Source organism: Bactrocera latifrons, unplaced genomic scaffold, assembly GCF_001853355.1.
Source record: "Bactrocera latifrons isolate USDA-ARS-PBARC rearing strain unplaced genomic scaffold, ASM185335v1 scaffold_75, whole genome shotgun sequence".
Lineage (NCBI taxonomy): Eukaryota > Metazoa > Arthropoda > Insecta > Diptera > Tephritidae > Bactrocera > Bactrocera latifrons.
Window position 1 is genome coordinate 778,678 of NW_017537434.1, and position 15,583 is coordinate 794,260.

Genomic DNA, 15,583 nt, shown 5'->3' on the forward strand with positions numbered 1-15,583 from the left:
GATATTGAACACAAAGAACTCAGTGCCTAACCTAAGCTAACCTAATTTTTCAGCGAAAATATCGGTAAATCAATACAGTTAAAATCAATGAAAATACAATTCAATACTTAAAGTACACAAATTGAACTAATCTAATTAATTTTACAGCAAAATAAAAAAATATGTAAATGACGGATAATGAAATCTCGATTATCACGTTATCATGCGAGACTATAAAATGTTCGGTGACACCCGAACTTAGCCCTTCCTTACTTGTTTTTATTTTGATTTATATTTTATTTCATTATCTCAGCATATACATACATACAAGGTGCTTTCCAAAGTAAACATGACTTTATGTATATCTATATGTCGATTGGTGCGTTAGAATCTGCTATCCTTATCGATTATCGAGCGAGAATTTCATGACATCTCATTGATTGGAAATGCAGTGATTGCGTTTTAAGTGTCAGTGTGCTTGTGTTATCGGTGCGAAAATGAGCTTCAAACAAAGTGCCAACATTAAATTTTGTTTTAAAATTGGTAAAACTTTTACCGAAACATTTCAATTGATGAAGCAAGTTTATGGCGACGATTGCCTATCTCGTAGCAGAGTGCACGATTGGGTTCAACGTTTTCAAAGTGGTCGTAAGGATATAAATGACGATCAACATATGGGCCAATCAAAATCCGTGATCACCGAAAACTCCATCGAAACTGTGCGTGAATTCATCAAAAAGCAGCCGAAATTGTCGTTGAAATTCAAGCAAATGGAATTAAATATCTCCAAAACATCGATTTTTCGCATTTTGACCGAACATTTGGGCTTACGAAAAGTTTGTGGATGGTTTCTTCCGCAGAAATTGACTGACGACCAAAAATTACTCAGAACCTAATATTCGAAGGACATCATTTGATCGATTATTTGACCAAAAATCATATTTTAAATATTAACCACTCCCCGTATGCACCCGATATGGCACCGTGCGCCTTCTTCTTTTTCAGCAAAATACATTTTCCCATGAAAGGAAAAGGAAAGTCCATGCAAAAGGCTTTCACCGGCATACTGGCGGCCATACCGGTCAACGAGCTAAAACACTCGTTCGACCGTGCAAAAGCTGTATAGAAGCAGAAGCAGACTATTTTAAATTGACACAATTTGTTCTGTTGTTTTTTTAAGTCCTGTTTACTTTGGAACACACCTTATATGCAGTTGTCATATAAACTGACTGCTGAAAATGAAGATATGGCGTTTTTTTGTCTTTTTTTGCTATAAAAAAAGCACTTGTGGAGGGTATTACATATACAGCTGTGGTCAAATTCTTAGTAGGGCTGGCCCCTCGTTCAGATTATGTGATTAAACTTTTTTATTACATTTTTATTTGGAATTCACTTTAAAATCGAATATTTAATTTCTGCAATACATTGTTGCAATGTCTCTTTTTGGATTTTAAATTCCTTTTTTAACTTTATTTAAAATGGTATTATTTGTGATTATTTATATATGTCTTAAATCTTTCTTTCTGCTTTAACTCTTTTTAAATTTTATTTTTCTTCATTTTCATATTTCTCTTTTTATCTTATCTTTCAATTTTTATCATTTTAATTGCTTTGCCTTATTTTCACGTTTGTCTACTCGCCATATTCTCTTTTTGCCATGCGCTTTGTCTCATGGTTTTTGTTGTATACTTTCATGTTTGTTTTTCTGCGCTGTTGCATGCATAATTCTATAAGCATTCGCCTTCGCTAAGCTTGTCACATGAATATTGAATAGTTTTACTTTTGCAACAACACGCATACACTACCAACACGAGTCACATGTGCATACATACATACATAAATATGTATGCATGTATGTCATTTGTGTCATGCACCATCCCCCGCTGTGCGCTGCACACTGACACGCTGATCAACACCATTCAACACTACTCGTGTTTTTTGTGTTAATTGTAATCCCTTTCGTTTGCATTTTAACACAATTAAGCGTTTTTGCACAAGCGCCTGCACATGCGGCAGCAGGCCGTGTCGAGCCTCGCATGTCGCACAAAAAGCAAACATGAATAAAAAGCACTAAAACATATGCGAGTACAAACAAGAAACATGTGCAATTACACATTCATACTTAAATAATTGTGAATTTTTTTTATGGCTTGTAAACACATACATACATACATACATATTGATGTGTTAAGTGCGACTACGCTCCACCCCCTTCACTTGTCGCCTGTATGCTTGCCACACTTGCCATTGTCGCCGCGTTGTGGCAGCAAACAATCGCCATGAGTCATGCTGCCTCCAACTGTACTGAACTAAAAAAAAAAATAAGAAAAAAAAACTCAAGAGAAGAAAAACCACAACTCACATGTGTGCGTGTGTGTGTATCGGATCTCACTCGCGTGAATGGCAAATATAGTCAAGTATGGCACTTTTAGCGCTTTTTGTGTGGAACGCGGTTTTTCATTCGCTATTTATGGCTTCTATTTCATGACTTATTCTTCATCATTTTCGGCTTCTGCTTGGTCACCAATGTCCGTGTGTGGCGAAAATGTCATTGTCCTTTGGTTGCCTGTGGCCTACAATGTCCCAATAGTGTTTACATATGTTACTACAAGTTCATAAAATGTCGCTAAATATTACATGAAGCGTTTCGCTTTCCCGTCATATTTTCACCTGACTTATTTTTCTGATTTATCTTTCTTTCTTATACTCCTCTCACTTGATTTCGTCTTTCTTATGATATTTCTGTATTTTTTATTTGCAAGCATAATTTTGATATATTTTAAATATAATAACTGTCGAGTCTTGCTTCGATATTTTCCATTCAASGCTTTTCAGCTGCTTCTATCGTAAATTATATAAAAATTAATATAAAAATATTCTTTACACTTTAAGTTGTATGAAAAACTCCAATCAAAGCACTACGAACACTGTTTTTGAAGAACTGTCTTCTAGCTTAAACCGGGTATTAAAGGGTTTCTTCTCAACAGTTGCTGCTTTCTCCACCTGGTCTTTCCAACGTAATGGCGGTCTTTCTCTTCCCCTGCTTTCCTTGGTGGATACTGCGTCGGATACTATCAAAGCTAGMGTTTTTTCATTCATTCGGACGATTTAACTCTACATATATCAATGTCGGCGTATATATCGCACATTTTCCATTAAACCTTTCTCTCGGAAACTCGTCACGCCGTCYCATCAGATATTGTCATCGTCCATGCCTCTGCACCATATAATAGCACGGAGATAATGAGTCACAAATTTGCCTTTGTTCTATTTAGTCCGAAGTAGCACCTGTTCCTAAGAATTATTCTGCGTTGGATTTCGAGACTGACGTTGTTGTTGGTGTTACTGCTGRTTCCAAGATAGRCGAAATTATCTACAACTTCGTAGTTATCACTATCAATAGTGATTTAGGAGATATTTCGTCTTGCTTTCGTTCACAACCAAACGGATTTGCTTCGCTTCCTTGTCCAAMSTGGAGAAAGCAGAACTAACGGCATGGTTGTTATGGCCAATGATATCGATGTCATTGGCGTACGCCAAGAGTACATTGAAGCAGTCGCACGATAGAGAGTTGATTCAGAGCTTGTCGTTGCTGACCGTCAGTTTACATAGCCATATTAGTTTTGCGGGGATAACAAATTCAGGCATGGTGGCAAAGCGGCAGTTMCYTTCCGYGCTGTCGAGGGTTTCTTTRAAATCGATAGTGATGTTGTGTGTGTCAATCCTCCTTTCAAGKGTCTTTTTCAAGATTTGACGYATGGTGAATATYTGGTCAGTGGTTGATTTTCCAGCTCTGAAGCCACACTGATCCAATAAGTTTGTTGACGGTGGGCTTTAATTTTTCGCACAGTACGAACGGTACTAGACGCAGATTGTGGAGTCTCTGTTTTTATGAATTTGAATAGCTCGGTCGGCAATCCATCGGTTCGTTCGCCGTTCGTTGTTGTTCTTCAGACGGGTAATTGCTATTCGAACTTCTTCTTCATGGTCGGTCGGAACGTCTGCTCCATCGTCATCGTTTATACTGATTCTCTACTCTATAGTCTTTGAAATTCTTATAATTGGTTTTGTTGTTTCGAGAAGTACATACTTTGCTAAGAATAATGCATCAAGTTATCTATTAAATTATGGATTAGGTTTTTTTTTGTTTTTGTTTTTTAAGTGGAATTTATRCCTTACGTGCAAAATCTATCTAAAAAAAAGAAAATTCCTTTTTAATTTTCATTTTCTTAACTCAAAGTAAGCAMAATAACCGCACAGCAACTAAATTATTATTTTTTATTTATCTTCCCTTATTCCATCACAGCAAATTGCTTTCAAGCTCCAAAACTTTTTCCCGCTGTGACAGTTGAAACTCACCTCACCTCGCTACTAATATTGCCGCCAACAAATCATTTTGTTTTCGCTTCTTTGCATCTTTCGTTTTTGTCCATTTCATAGCTTTCCAAATTGCTCTACAAAATTTTACTTTATATTACTTGTCTGCCTGTCAATGCTCATAATTCAGAGCTACATTCGTTTGTACTCGTACATAGCAAAGCTGTCTGCGAACCACTTTCCCTTTCCTACTTACTTTGAGTATTTTTTGGAGCATCTACTATGCCACGAAACCCTAAATCTTTATCTGTTATGATTCTACATACATATAAAATACAGATTTTATTTGTACATTTTGCTCAACCATTGTATATTGATTTTCCACTTTACTTGTTGTCGGATTTGCAAATGTGCTTTCCTACGAAAATCTTCTCATATTATTTTAGGCTTCATTGCATGCATCAAATTGCCGCCAGTTTGACGAATGTTTCTGCGCCATTAATTTGTGAGCATAATTATTTGTGCTATTTGTCTTAAATTCATGTTTTTGAGATCTCAATAAATTCTACAACAGCTGTGTACCGTCCACTTTTTGTTTATTAGTGTTTTACCGTTGTTGTTTGTTTAGTGTTTTATGAGATTTCATTCATCATTCAAATAATTCTGTTRTCGTAATGTTAAAGTGTTTGCTAACAATCACTGACTGACAGTTTGATATTTTGGTGTTATGTAAGGGTATATTTTCATTGAAAATAACTATGAATTTCTAGTTGTGTACTCATAACTTTTTGAGCTTCCTTGGTAATCAATAATTCTCTCTAAAAGGTCGAGGCATAAAATTTCCGACTTTTCCCGATTTCAGCGTAGTTGTTTTAATTTATGGGCGTAATATATGTATGTAAGTCCACTTCTGCTCGATAGTCGTACTACTTGAAAATTTCAAGCGTACATTTTCATTGCATAATGTTCAAGTACCAATAAGATAAAGAAAGGGTGTTGCTGAAGACAGCAATTTGTTGATTGAACGAACCACAACCTAAGGATTTTGAGAAAGGATTTGGGCTTGCTTCTTTACACTCAAAAGCTAAAGCCCTTGTACCGACCGTAAACGTCGTACATTTGCTGATTTTGCCTTGGAGCATCTTGAAAACGATAACAATTTTTTTCGAAAATCATCTTCTCCGATGCGGCTCATTTTCATCTGAGTGGTGCTGTAAATAAACAAAACTGTACACAAATTATTCATGAAACACCATGATGTTCACCTATATTGACAGTTTGGTGTACTCATCGGTCCGTACTTCTTTCGAAATACAGCTTTTGACACCTCTACTGTCAATGGAGAGCGGTATAGGTAGATGATAACCTTCTTTTTATGACCACAATTGGAAGAAGATGGTCTTGACAACATTTGGTTCGAACAAAATGCACTTGCAACAATCTAATTATTGCGAGAAAAGTTTGGAGATTCGATTATTTCAAGAAATTGTGATATTGAATGGCCTCCAAGAAGTTGTGATTTAACACCATTCGACTACTTCTTCTGGGATTATTTAAAGTCATTGGTCTTAAGGAATAAACCAGAGCCTCAGTCTCAGAATTCGAAAATTCGGTTCATTGAATTCGTTCCTGCAAAAGAAGTCGTGGACTTCACATTAAATAAAAAAGAAAAATTTTCTAAACAAGTAATGTATTTTTTTTTTAAAGAAATCATATCACTTACAATTACGAACAATATTATCAATAGTGTATTAAAGATGGAATTTATGAAGCAACCCAATTAGGTTCAGAACATATTTAATATGTGCTGATGTCTATAATGAATTCCGGATGAATCTCTGTAAGTTGGCACAGTTGAGCAGCCACTGTGAAATCCAAGCCCACTAAAGTTTGTAGAATATTTCGCCATTGTATTGAGCATGAGTATCTAGTAACATTTGTTCTCAACAAAAGTTTGAGAGTTGATGGTTCACTATCACTTGCCAGAACTTCAATGGCCCCTAAAATTGGGTGGGTATTTATAGTACACACTATATTAGTGTTACAACTATATGTATGACTACTTCTGGCTATACTCGTAAGACGTGGGTTCAAAACTTGGTCTATAAAGCTTTTGCAAAAGCAAAATAGACTGGCTCAAAAGCATTTGAAAATGGCAAAAATTAAAAAAAAAAGTAGCATAGTAGCATAGTATGATGAAACCCATTTAAAACGAAAGACAAAATAACAAAAGTGAAGAGCATGATAATTTACAGACGATGAAGTCTGGACGGATTTCCGGCAAAACAAACTATGAGTTCTATAAAAAAAAGTTGTATGGCAAAGTTGTTGGACATAACCTCAAAATGTGAAAATTTCATATAAAAAGTTTTTGGTTTTTTTTTTTTTTTTTTTATTTAGTATACAATCTTTTTTTGATTTACTTTAAATTATTTTTGCTTTCATTTTTGTTAGTTTAGCTTTAATGTCTATTGGATGTCATCCTAATTGTTTTTTTTCTTCGCTTTCAAAAGTTATATTATACCCAGTTCTAAAATAAATGTTCGAATTATTTACATTTTGCTTTCAAAAACTATCTACCCTGGTGTAAGAAAAAACTTGTCCAATTATTTACATTTATTTATTTTCACTTTACAAATAAGCGCTTCGCCATGAACAACAACTCCTGTAGTTGTACTTCAAGTTGAAACAAAATTTACTTTTCTTGTATTTCCATTTTGGCTCATAAACAAAATCAAAAAATAACTGTTCGGTGAAAAATAAAAAAAAACACACACACCTACAAAACACAATTTTTGGCATTTGAAATTCAATATTAATTCCATGTCGCGTCAATGGAAGTTTCGACAGGCAATGTGTACGTATTTGAAACCAAAACCAAATAATTATAGCTTCCAACCAAATTACACACAAACACACAAACATACGAACCGCGCTTAATTGTGTATAACGGAAAAACTAAAACAAACAAAAAAATTTAATAGAAAACGAATAAAGTAAACATTTATAAAGAGAAGAAATTAGARTTTTCAAAATTTTGAACAAGGCGAAAATCAAAATTTCAATACTTAATGTCAACGTGTAATAATTGTGCGTGTGTTGTTGTTGTTGAAAGCGCATAAAGCATGGCGCCGAAATTTCTAAAAGATATAAGGAAATATTTGTACGTTTACTATTGCCAAAAAACTGACGTTAACATGAATACAAAATACATATCTGCATTTTGAARCATTTTTCGAAAATATTGAGAATGCAGGAAAACGATAAAAGTGTCTATAAAAGCAATTTGGTAAAGTTGCTTAAGCGCACCTTGTAAACAAACACCCGTAAGCGGTTTGTGTACCGCAACTAACGGCGACTTTACTGCAATAAACATAATTTTAAGTTTTTTTTAATGAAAATTTTTTAATAAATACAAATTTTTCAATAACCGCTTGCTTTGTTGCAAATTAATTTTTATTACAAACAATGAAAGCTGTGCTAATATATACTCTTCTTCTCTTTGTTTTTTTGTTTTTTAGTGGTGGTGGAACACAGGCTGCTGGAACATCAGGTACCGGTGGTGGTGGCGGCGGYGGAGGTGGTGGAGGCGGCGGAACGCGTAACACAACCAGCTCTGGCAACATGTATGCCACCCGCCAAGCTGTAGGCGCCTCCACGGGGGTACTTATGGTCGGACCAAATTTTCGTGTTGGTAAAAAAATTGGCTGTGGTAATTTCGGAGAACTGCGTTTAGGTGAGTACCGAACCGATATACAAAGAAACCAAAATTGCTATCGCAGCAAAATAAATAGCAGATAAATATATACATACATACATATAAGAAATTAAAAAAAAAAAACAAAATGCTTATAATAACCAAACTGGCTGCAACACTGAAAGGCTGTCATACTTACATATGYACATACCCACAAAGCTCATTTAATTTACTTGCAGGAAATCGGCACTTAATTTAAATTGACAGTTGTATGTTACGCGTGCATCTGCGACAAGATTATACCATTATTTTTGTTTTTTCGTAATTCTTTATTTCAAAAATACACACATACAAATATAGCCGTTGTTGATGCTCATTATTCTGCGCTTAAAATAAATATAATATTGCCTATAATAACAGCCATCTAGTAGGCTGACTGATTAGTTAGTTAATTAGACGCAAAAAGCTAGTGTCGTCTGTCGTATCGCTATCAGCAGATCTACCTATGCCGTTGCGCTGACTGATTGATGGTCCGATAGGCAAGTATTGGCTTTCTAATTTAGTTCAATCAAATGTACTTATTGACAACTAGACATATTTGCCTATTTTTGTATTGATCAGCACCATAATATGACGTTGTTGCGATAAGCTTGAGGGGAAAATAAAATATTTTGAACACTTTGAGGTAATTTTTTATGGGGTTTCGTCACTTCTTAYGATTATCAGAAGAGCTGTAACTGCAATATTTTACTGGCGAATGCCAAGCTTTTGTTTTATGTTTGAAGACAGGATACCTCATACCCAAATAAGATACTTTAACAAACTSCTTAAAAAATTATTTCTTTCTGGGAAAGTACTTGATTTCTTTTTATCAATCTTACGAAATTGGTTTGAAAGCAAATATCGACTTAAGACCTTAACTATTACGACGCTTCAATGACCTTTAAACTTATAAATTCTCTCTAGATCCGCAATAAGAATGTTGCTGAAAACTTATTCGGCTTAAATATCATACCATGGCTTAGTTTGGAAATATTCAATTCATTTTTCAAATATGTTTGAACTTTAAATACTTAAATTGATGATGGCTTTTAGYACAGCATCTATGCTTTATCTTCATTTTACTTGGATCTGCTGATTCGAATGGAATTTTCAAGTACATTACACTTTAAATGCGATTAAATTCCAAATTGCTTAAAGCTGAGCTCATTGTTTCAACTGTAGTATCTTTGAGCTACTGTATCAGGTTTGAAAATAGCGAAAATCCTTTATAAGTAACTTTTAAAGCACTTTTAAGGTATCCAAGATAGATGTRGATTCCAAGAAAACATTTCCTCAGTTTGCGTTTAACCACACAATCTCTGCTTCGGATGTGTTCATTAAAGGAATCTGTCGCGAGATTGTTTAATGGCTACGTATTAGATGGTCCAACCGCTTAGAACAATTTTCGACGAGGCCTGAATCGGAGCGGGATTGTCCGCATAAACTTAAGACTTTACGTATCCCCACAGGAAAAAGTCTAACGGTATCATCATATCATCATCAATGGTATATCAAGCGATCTTGGTGTCCAATCGACCGGATGAAAACGGGAAATTATCTGAAGTGTTCTCTCAATAAATCCATTGATTGATGCGATGTGTGGAAAGTGACGCCGTCCTGTTGAAATCAAATATCGCCGAGATCATGAGCTTCAATTTCATACATCAAATAGTCGATTATCATGGCGCAATAAGGCAATACGTTCTCACTGGGATATTTTTTGAAGAAATATGGACCGATGATTCCATATTTTGTATGCTTTYAATTTAAGATCTTGACGTAAAATGCGCCAAGTCGTTCCATACGTCAGTCCAAGTTGCTGCGATCGGAACCAAATCGGCTCCATAGTCTTCATGCACACTCCCAGCTGCGACAGCTATATATTTTCTTCCCTGCTTGCTGGACGTGATCTATTCGGTCGAATATTATCCAGTAATGAATGCTGAGTCTCAAGATGGCTGATGGTGTTGCGARTCGTACGCTCAGTAGGTGGATTATGTTAACCATAAGTTGAGCGAAGCGCGCGAAGCATATTTTTTATAGAACGTGAATTTCCRTAATAAATTGAATTTCCATAATAAAGTTGAAAGATTTGTAAACGTTGTTCAAGCGTTAGTCCTTCCATGATGGTGATGAAATTACTAAAACGATGCTGAAAAAAAAAAAACAAAACAACAGGACAACTTGAAATGACTCACGTTTGATCTGTCGAAAAGAGTCTATGGAAAAAAGTACATCTTCTTGGATACTTCATTTCAACGGCATACATTTTTTCTATTTAATTTAGTGGTTCATTTATCACTAATTTGTTCGATTTCTTTTTCTCCAATAATCATTCACATGCTGCAAGTGTAAAAAATGGCTTATTATAAATAACAATTACTCAACGAATACATTAAGTACGCTTAGAAGGTTAACAATAAAAACTGGCATATGACTGAGTGCCCTTCCCTTTCTTTTCATTACCATTGACAGCTACTATACAAGTTCTACCTATAATTTTYACTCCATTTAATAAGGTGTTTGGCTTGTTTGACTGACTGTCTTTAACTCGTACTTTGTTCATGATTTTCTGTTGTTCAGCACTGCGTTGTTTCCCGTTTGCTAGCAACCTCGTTTCAAGCTGTTCATTTTTTTTCGTCTTTCCTCGTTCTTTGTTTCATTCGAAAGTTGCGTCTGAACTCGAAATCATCTTGCATTTTATTTCTTTTTAATTCTMGTATACCTGTTTTCACAGCTGTTCGTGTTGCAACATGCTTTTATGTGTGCATTCTTTTATTACTCATTTGCTTATTCCGAGAAGCACGAAAATCCATGGCTTTTCGATCTTTGTCTGTTGATCTTTCATGTGGTGTCACATTTTATTATGGCTTGCATTGTGAAATTCAAATAAGTGAAGATAAGTGATGTGGCTTTTGTACACTCTACTTGTAAGTAGATACCGTTACTTCTCAGTAAAAATTACTAAACGTGTGACAAGAGGCTTAGATTGAACTTGAGTTTAGATAAGCTTAAGTTTAAATYATAGCTTTTTTTCATTTAAGCTTAAAAAGTCGTCTTTAGAAAAAATCATTCGTCTTTATAGAAAAGTTTTTGTTCTATTTTGGCAAAAAAATATATTTTTTGTGAGATATTAATTTGTTTTAAGTATTCTTCTTTTTCCTAGAAACATTTATATTTACTTATTTAGCAATTAAACTGTTAGTTCTACTCCCAAGAAGTTGCTCATTTGTTATATAGTCCAAGAAGTTGCTTATATATAGTAGTCCGATATTTAAAGCGCCGATATCGGACTACTATAGCATAAAGTTGCCATAGAACTGAACGATCGATTGCAGWGCATGTATGGAAAACTTTTTCATTACAGCAAATTTCCCGAGATTTGGTCTATGTCATTATCTAAAGCAATAATGCAATCGAATAAGGAGCCTCTTGCCCGAGGTTGTTGTTTCCTTTTCATTGGGAGGGTTTTTTTTATGAGGCGGGTTCTAAACCATGGGGAGTGATGGATCCTTTAAACGGATGTTCTTTGGCTACCCAGAGGATACTTGGTCTACTTGGAAGTTGTGTGCTGCCTGAGCCATATGTTAAAGAATCAAAGTTAAAGCGAAGTTGAAGATTTTTCTTGCTTTTAACAAATTTTACCGTAGATAGAGCAAAGTTTTAAAATAATGAAATGTTCTTCATTTTTATGTTCGATGAAATCAGCTTATACTAGTTGCAATGAAAACTCCTCGCTCATATATTCAAAGGCAATTTGCTTGTAATTTGTATTATCTTATTATGTTTTCACTCATGAAAACACATCCAAATCAGTTTATCAAACTTGTAATTCATTTCAAGATCGCGTTGTCATGACCAACGAACGTTTACTGTGTCCAATACGCTTATGAAATCAAAGCAATTGCCTGCAAAAAAGTAGAGTGACGGCTTAAATTGTCGTCTTTCCCACACCTATCAGAAATTTTTTTTTTACATTGACTCTCACACGATCACACAACGCGATCGCTAATTAGATCACAAAAAGTAGTGGCCATAAAGAGCGAATGTCTGCTCTAACATTTAACAAACAAATCGACATCGCTATACTGAAAGTAAATTTTCTATTTATTTACAAAAATATCAGTTTGAAAATATTATGTTCACGATCAGTTATGCACATTGCTCGCGTAAACGCTGAAATTTATTAATATTACACAAGAAATATTTTTAATCGACTATAATTTTTTAACGTTTCTTGAATATGAATAACTCCATCTACTGCAACAGTTTACTATTTTTGATCATTTTTCGTTCTGCAAGTGATCGATCACACAGTAACTCATACAAATAGTGTGACCCTCTTTCCATCACATCCTTAATAATGCTTGAAACTAGCATGAAATACATTTATTAAGCCACAATAAGTTTGCAATTGTATAGTTAGCCCATAAACCAGTTTCCAGAAAGCAATTTTTTTCTTTTTCTGTAAATTAATCTTTTGCGGTGTTGCTGTCGATCCATAACACTTGATCACATTTTATTTTGCCCCCATTTGCCAATTTATTTATGCAAAAACAGAATATATCTGCTGGGACACCAACCTTTTACTAAGCATTTATGGCTTTATTTAGTTTCAAGAATGGTTTTATTTTAGTTTTTTGTTGCAAAATTGTCTTAAATTTATTGGTTATAATCGATGCAAACCACTGAGTGTTGACCAGTGTTTATGGTTAAGGTATGAGTGTTGATTAATGGGTGTTTCAGTGCGGCTTTGTGTTTATTAAAAGTGTTTTAATGAAGGTATTTTTGAAATAGAAATCAAATTCATAAAAATGTGACTATAATATGCCTGCATTAGATCAATGATTTTTATTTCAGAAAATATATTTTAGAYCTATAAAATTCAAAACTGAGCAATAACGGCCATAAAGCCGATTGCTTTTCAGTAAAAGTTCACAAAGCCAGTAGGTCATTTTTAGAATCGCCAGTGAGTTCGAACATTAATTATCAAAATACTCGATATCCATCTGGCCGTCTGTCCGAATGTATCCTATCTAGTCCCTCAGGTTTTGAGAGGTGGCTTGTGTCATGCGGGGACTCATTGCACGCTGGACATATGTTTGATATACCAGGGCTTATTTAAGATAAGTAGGAGTTCATCCTACTACAGTATCCAGAACAAAGCTGCGCAAGGGTCACTCTCGTTTCTCGCAGCAACTCGAGCTCTTCGTCTATAATGGGTGGTGGTTTAACTCCAAGTACGCCATTCACTGAGAGGGAGTCGGTGAAGGTGTTAATGGCTCCAATGTGACCGAAGGTCAATGCATGTCCTAAGCTAGTTTCGTCCGAAGTCTGGTCGGCGTATTTTTTATATCGTCGACGTAGTTGAAGAAGGACCTCTTGGTCCTCCTAGGAGGCGGTTCCGCTCCAATCAGGTGACTGCAGTGATGGTTTCTGCGAAAGCACCCGAGCTATCACTGCCTGGAGTGCAGTTCATTAGGCTTTTTAACTAGGAGCATACGGGTCTCACTATGCAGGTGTTCGACGGTTGACATCTAGAGGCATCATGTCTCAGTCTGTAGTGCAGCACTTGGATAAGTTTGCAGCATCGTTGTATGCATTTCACGGACCGATTGCCTTGTATGTTCTCAAGAACGTTTCTTTGTCTTTTTCCCATGTGCTGCCAGCTAGCAACTTCAGGAAAGCTGAATTTTTTTCAAAGAGAGTACGGTAAATACTTCCCTCTGGTTCAAAAACGTAATGAATACCATCGATAAGTTACTGTATTCACCATGTTTGGCTCCGTATGACTTTTTCTTATTCCCCAAACTGAAAAGCCGCTCCCTGGAACCCGTTTTCAGTCGAAACCAAATTCGCTAAAGGAGAAAGAAAATTGAACATTTTTGCACAAATTTGGCGGATCAGCCACCTAACCTAACCCTTTAATGCTAACATTTATACTTTCATATATTACTACATGAATATATACAGTGCTTGAATCATTTACTCAATCGGCACCAGCGGCGCCCAAAAGTCAAAGCACCAACAAAAAAAAAAAAAAAATAAAGAAAAAAATAAAAGTTAAAAAACCTCAGCCGGTAACATAAATACTCACAGTGGATAAGAGTTCACATCGGTATGCGAGTACATACATACATACATACATATACATATACGGTACTAGTTGCATATGTGCGTGCAGCTACAATATTTCCTTTGGCGCTTTTTCGCAACAGCAACTGGGAGCAGCTGTTGATCGATCGAAATGATCTTACTATGTTGTATTTCATGTCGATTTTTGTTCTTCTTGTTTTTGTTGCGGTTTCATTTGCTTTATATTTTTAACCATCATTAATTGAARTGCAGGTTGCTGTTTCGTTGTACCCCATTTTCACAAAGTAAATATGTACATTTTATATATATGTACATACATGTACAAATTTTTATTTATGTGTGTAAATGTACGCCTGTATTTTTATATATATGTACGTATGCATTTGTGTACATTTTCGCTTTGTCGGATGATTCATGCCAGCCAAGTTTGCCGGTATGAGTCGGCCCCATTGGTTAACCGATCTCGCTTGGTTGACTGTCTGCTGTCGCCTGTGCTCAAAATGGTGTGCATAAATGCGCATGTGTATGTGTGTGTGTGCGCAATGTATGTAGTGCAGTGCAGTGATCACGCCTTTATAAAAAGCAAATCAAAATGAAAAAGTAAAAACCTGAAGCAAACTTAACTTTTAAGCTCTGCAATAAAACAATGGTAACACTTTGCAAACAACAACAACAATAGCAACGGMMACAGCAACCGTTTGTCATTTACTTGGGAATTAGGTTTTTTTTTCCTTTTGCTCTACCCATAACTCCAGGCCGCCATCGATCGGCGTGCTTTGCTGTAGTTTAAGCAGTTTTGTTATCTTCACAATTTTATCGCTTGTGGTTTTTCGGTTTGCTTTTTATATTCTCACACCACAGTTACTATCTTTGTAGCTAATATATAGTATGTTTGTTTAAATAAWAGTTTTATTTTTATTTTGTTTTTATAAATTATGTTTTCCGCATTTACTGATTTATCACTCTCAATTACTGTTTTGAGTTCGCATTGATTGGAAACTTTTAGATAACATACGATCGCTTAAGCAAAGTGAATGAAAAGTATAAAATAGTAATGAATTTAGGAAAAAATATTGAGTAGGAATAACGACCAAATTTATACTTATAAATAATTATAATTTTGTTAAGAGGTCACATGGGTTTAGTCGGGTAAAAATTAGCCGTCTTTCAACAATTTTTTCTCTTACAAAGAATGAAATATTTTATTCGAATGTTTTATTGTTGAAAATGTTTCACTATTAACAAAGAAATTCTGTAATTTTTGGAAAAAAACAAGAAAAACAGGTTAACTTCGGCTGTACCGAAGCTAATATACTCTTCACAGGTGCATTTCCTTTTTTTTTGCCCATATATGAACTTGGTTTTGATGGGTCGGTTTGTATGGCAGTCCGACCTTAACAATTCTTTTGAAGATTAAAGCGAATCTTGAGCAATAATCAATGCTAAATTTCA

General features: G+C 35.1%; 1 protein-coding gene across 1 annotated transcript in view; it reads left to right on the forward strand.

Annotated features, from left to right (window-relative positions):
* Positions 1–7,340: 7,340 nt before the first annotated feature.
* Positions 7,341–15,583, forward strand: part of LOC108976337 (casein kinase I) — a gene marked incomplete in the record, with an annotated part of 55,113 nt that continues 46,870 nt past the window's right edge. Inside the window, 2 exon segments of the mRNA XM_018945366.1 lie at positions 7,341–7,459; positions 7,818–8,032. Coding sequence (XP_018800911.1) covers positions 7,422–7,459; positions 7,818–8,032 — 253 coding nt within the window.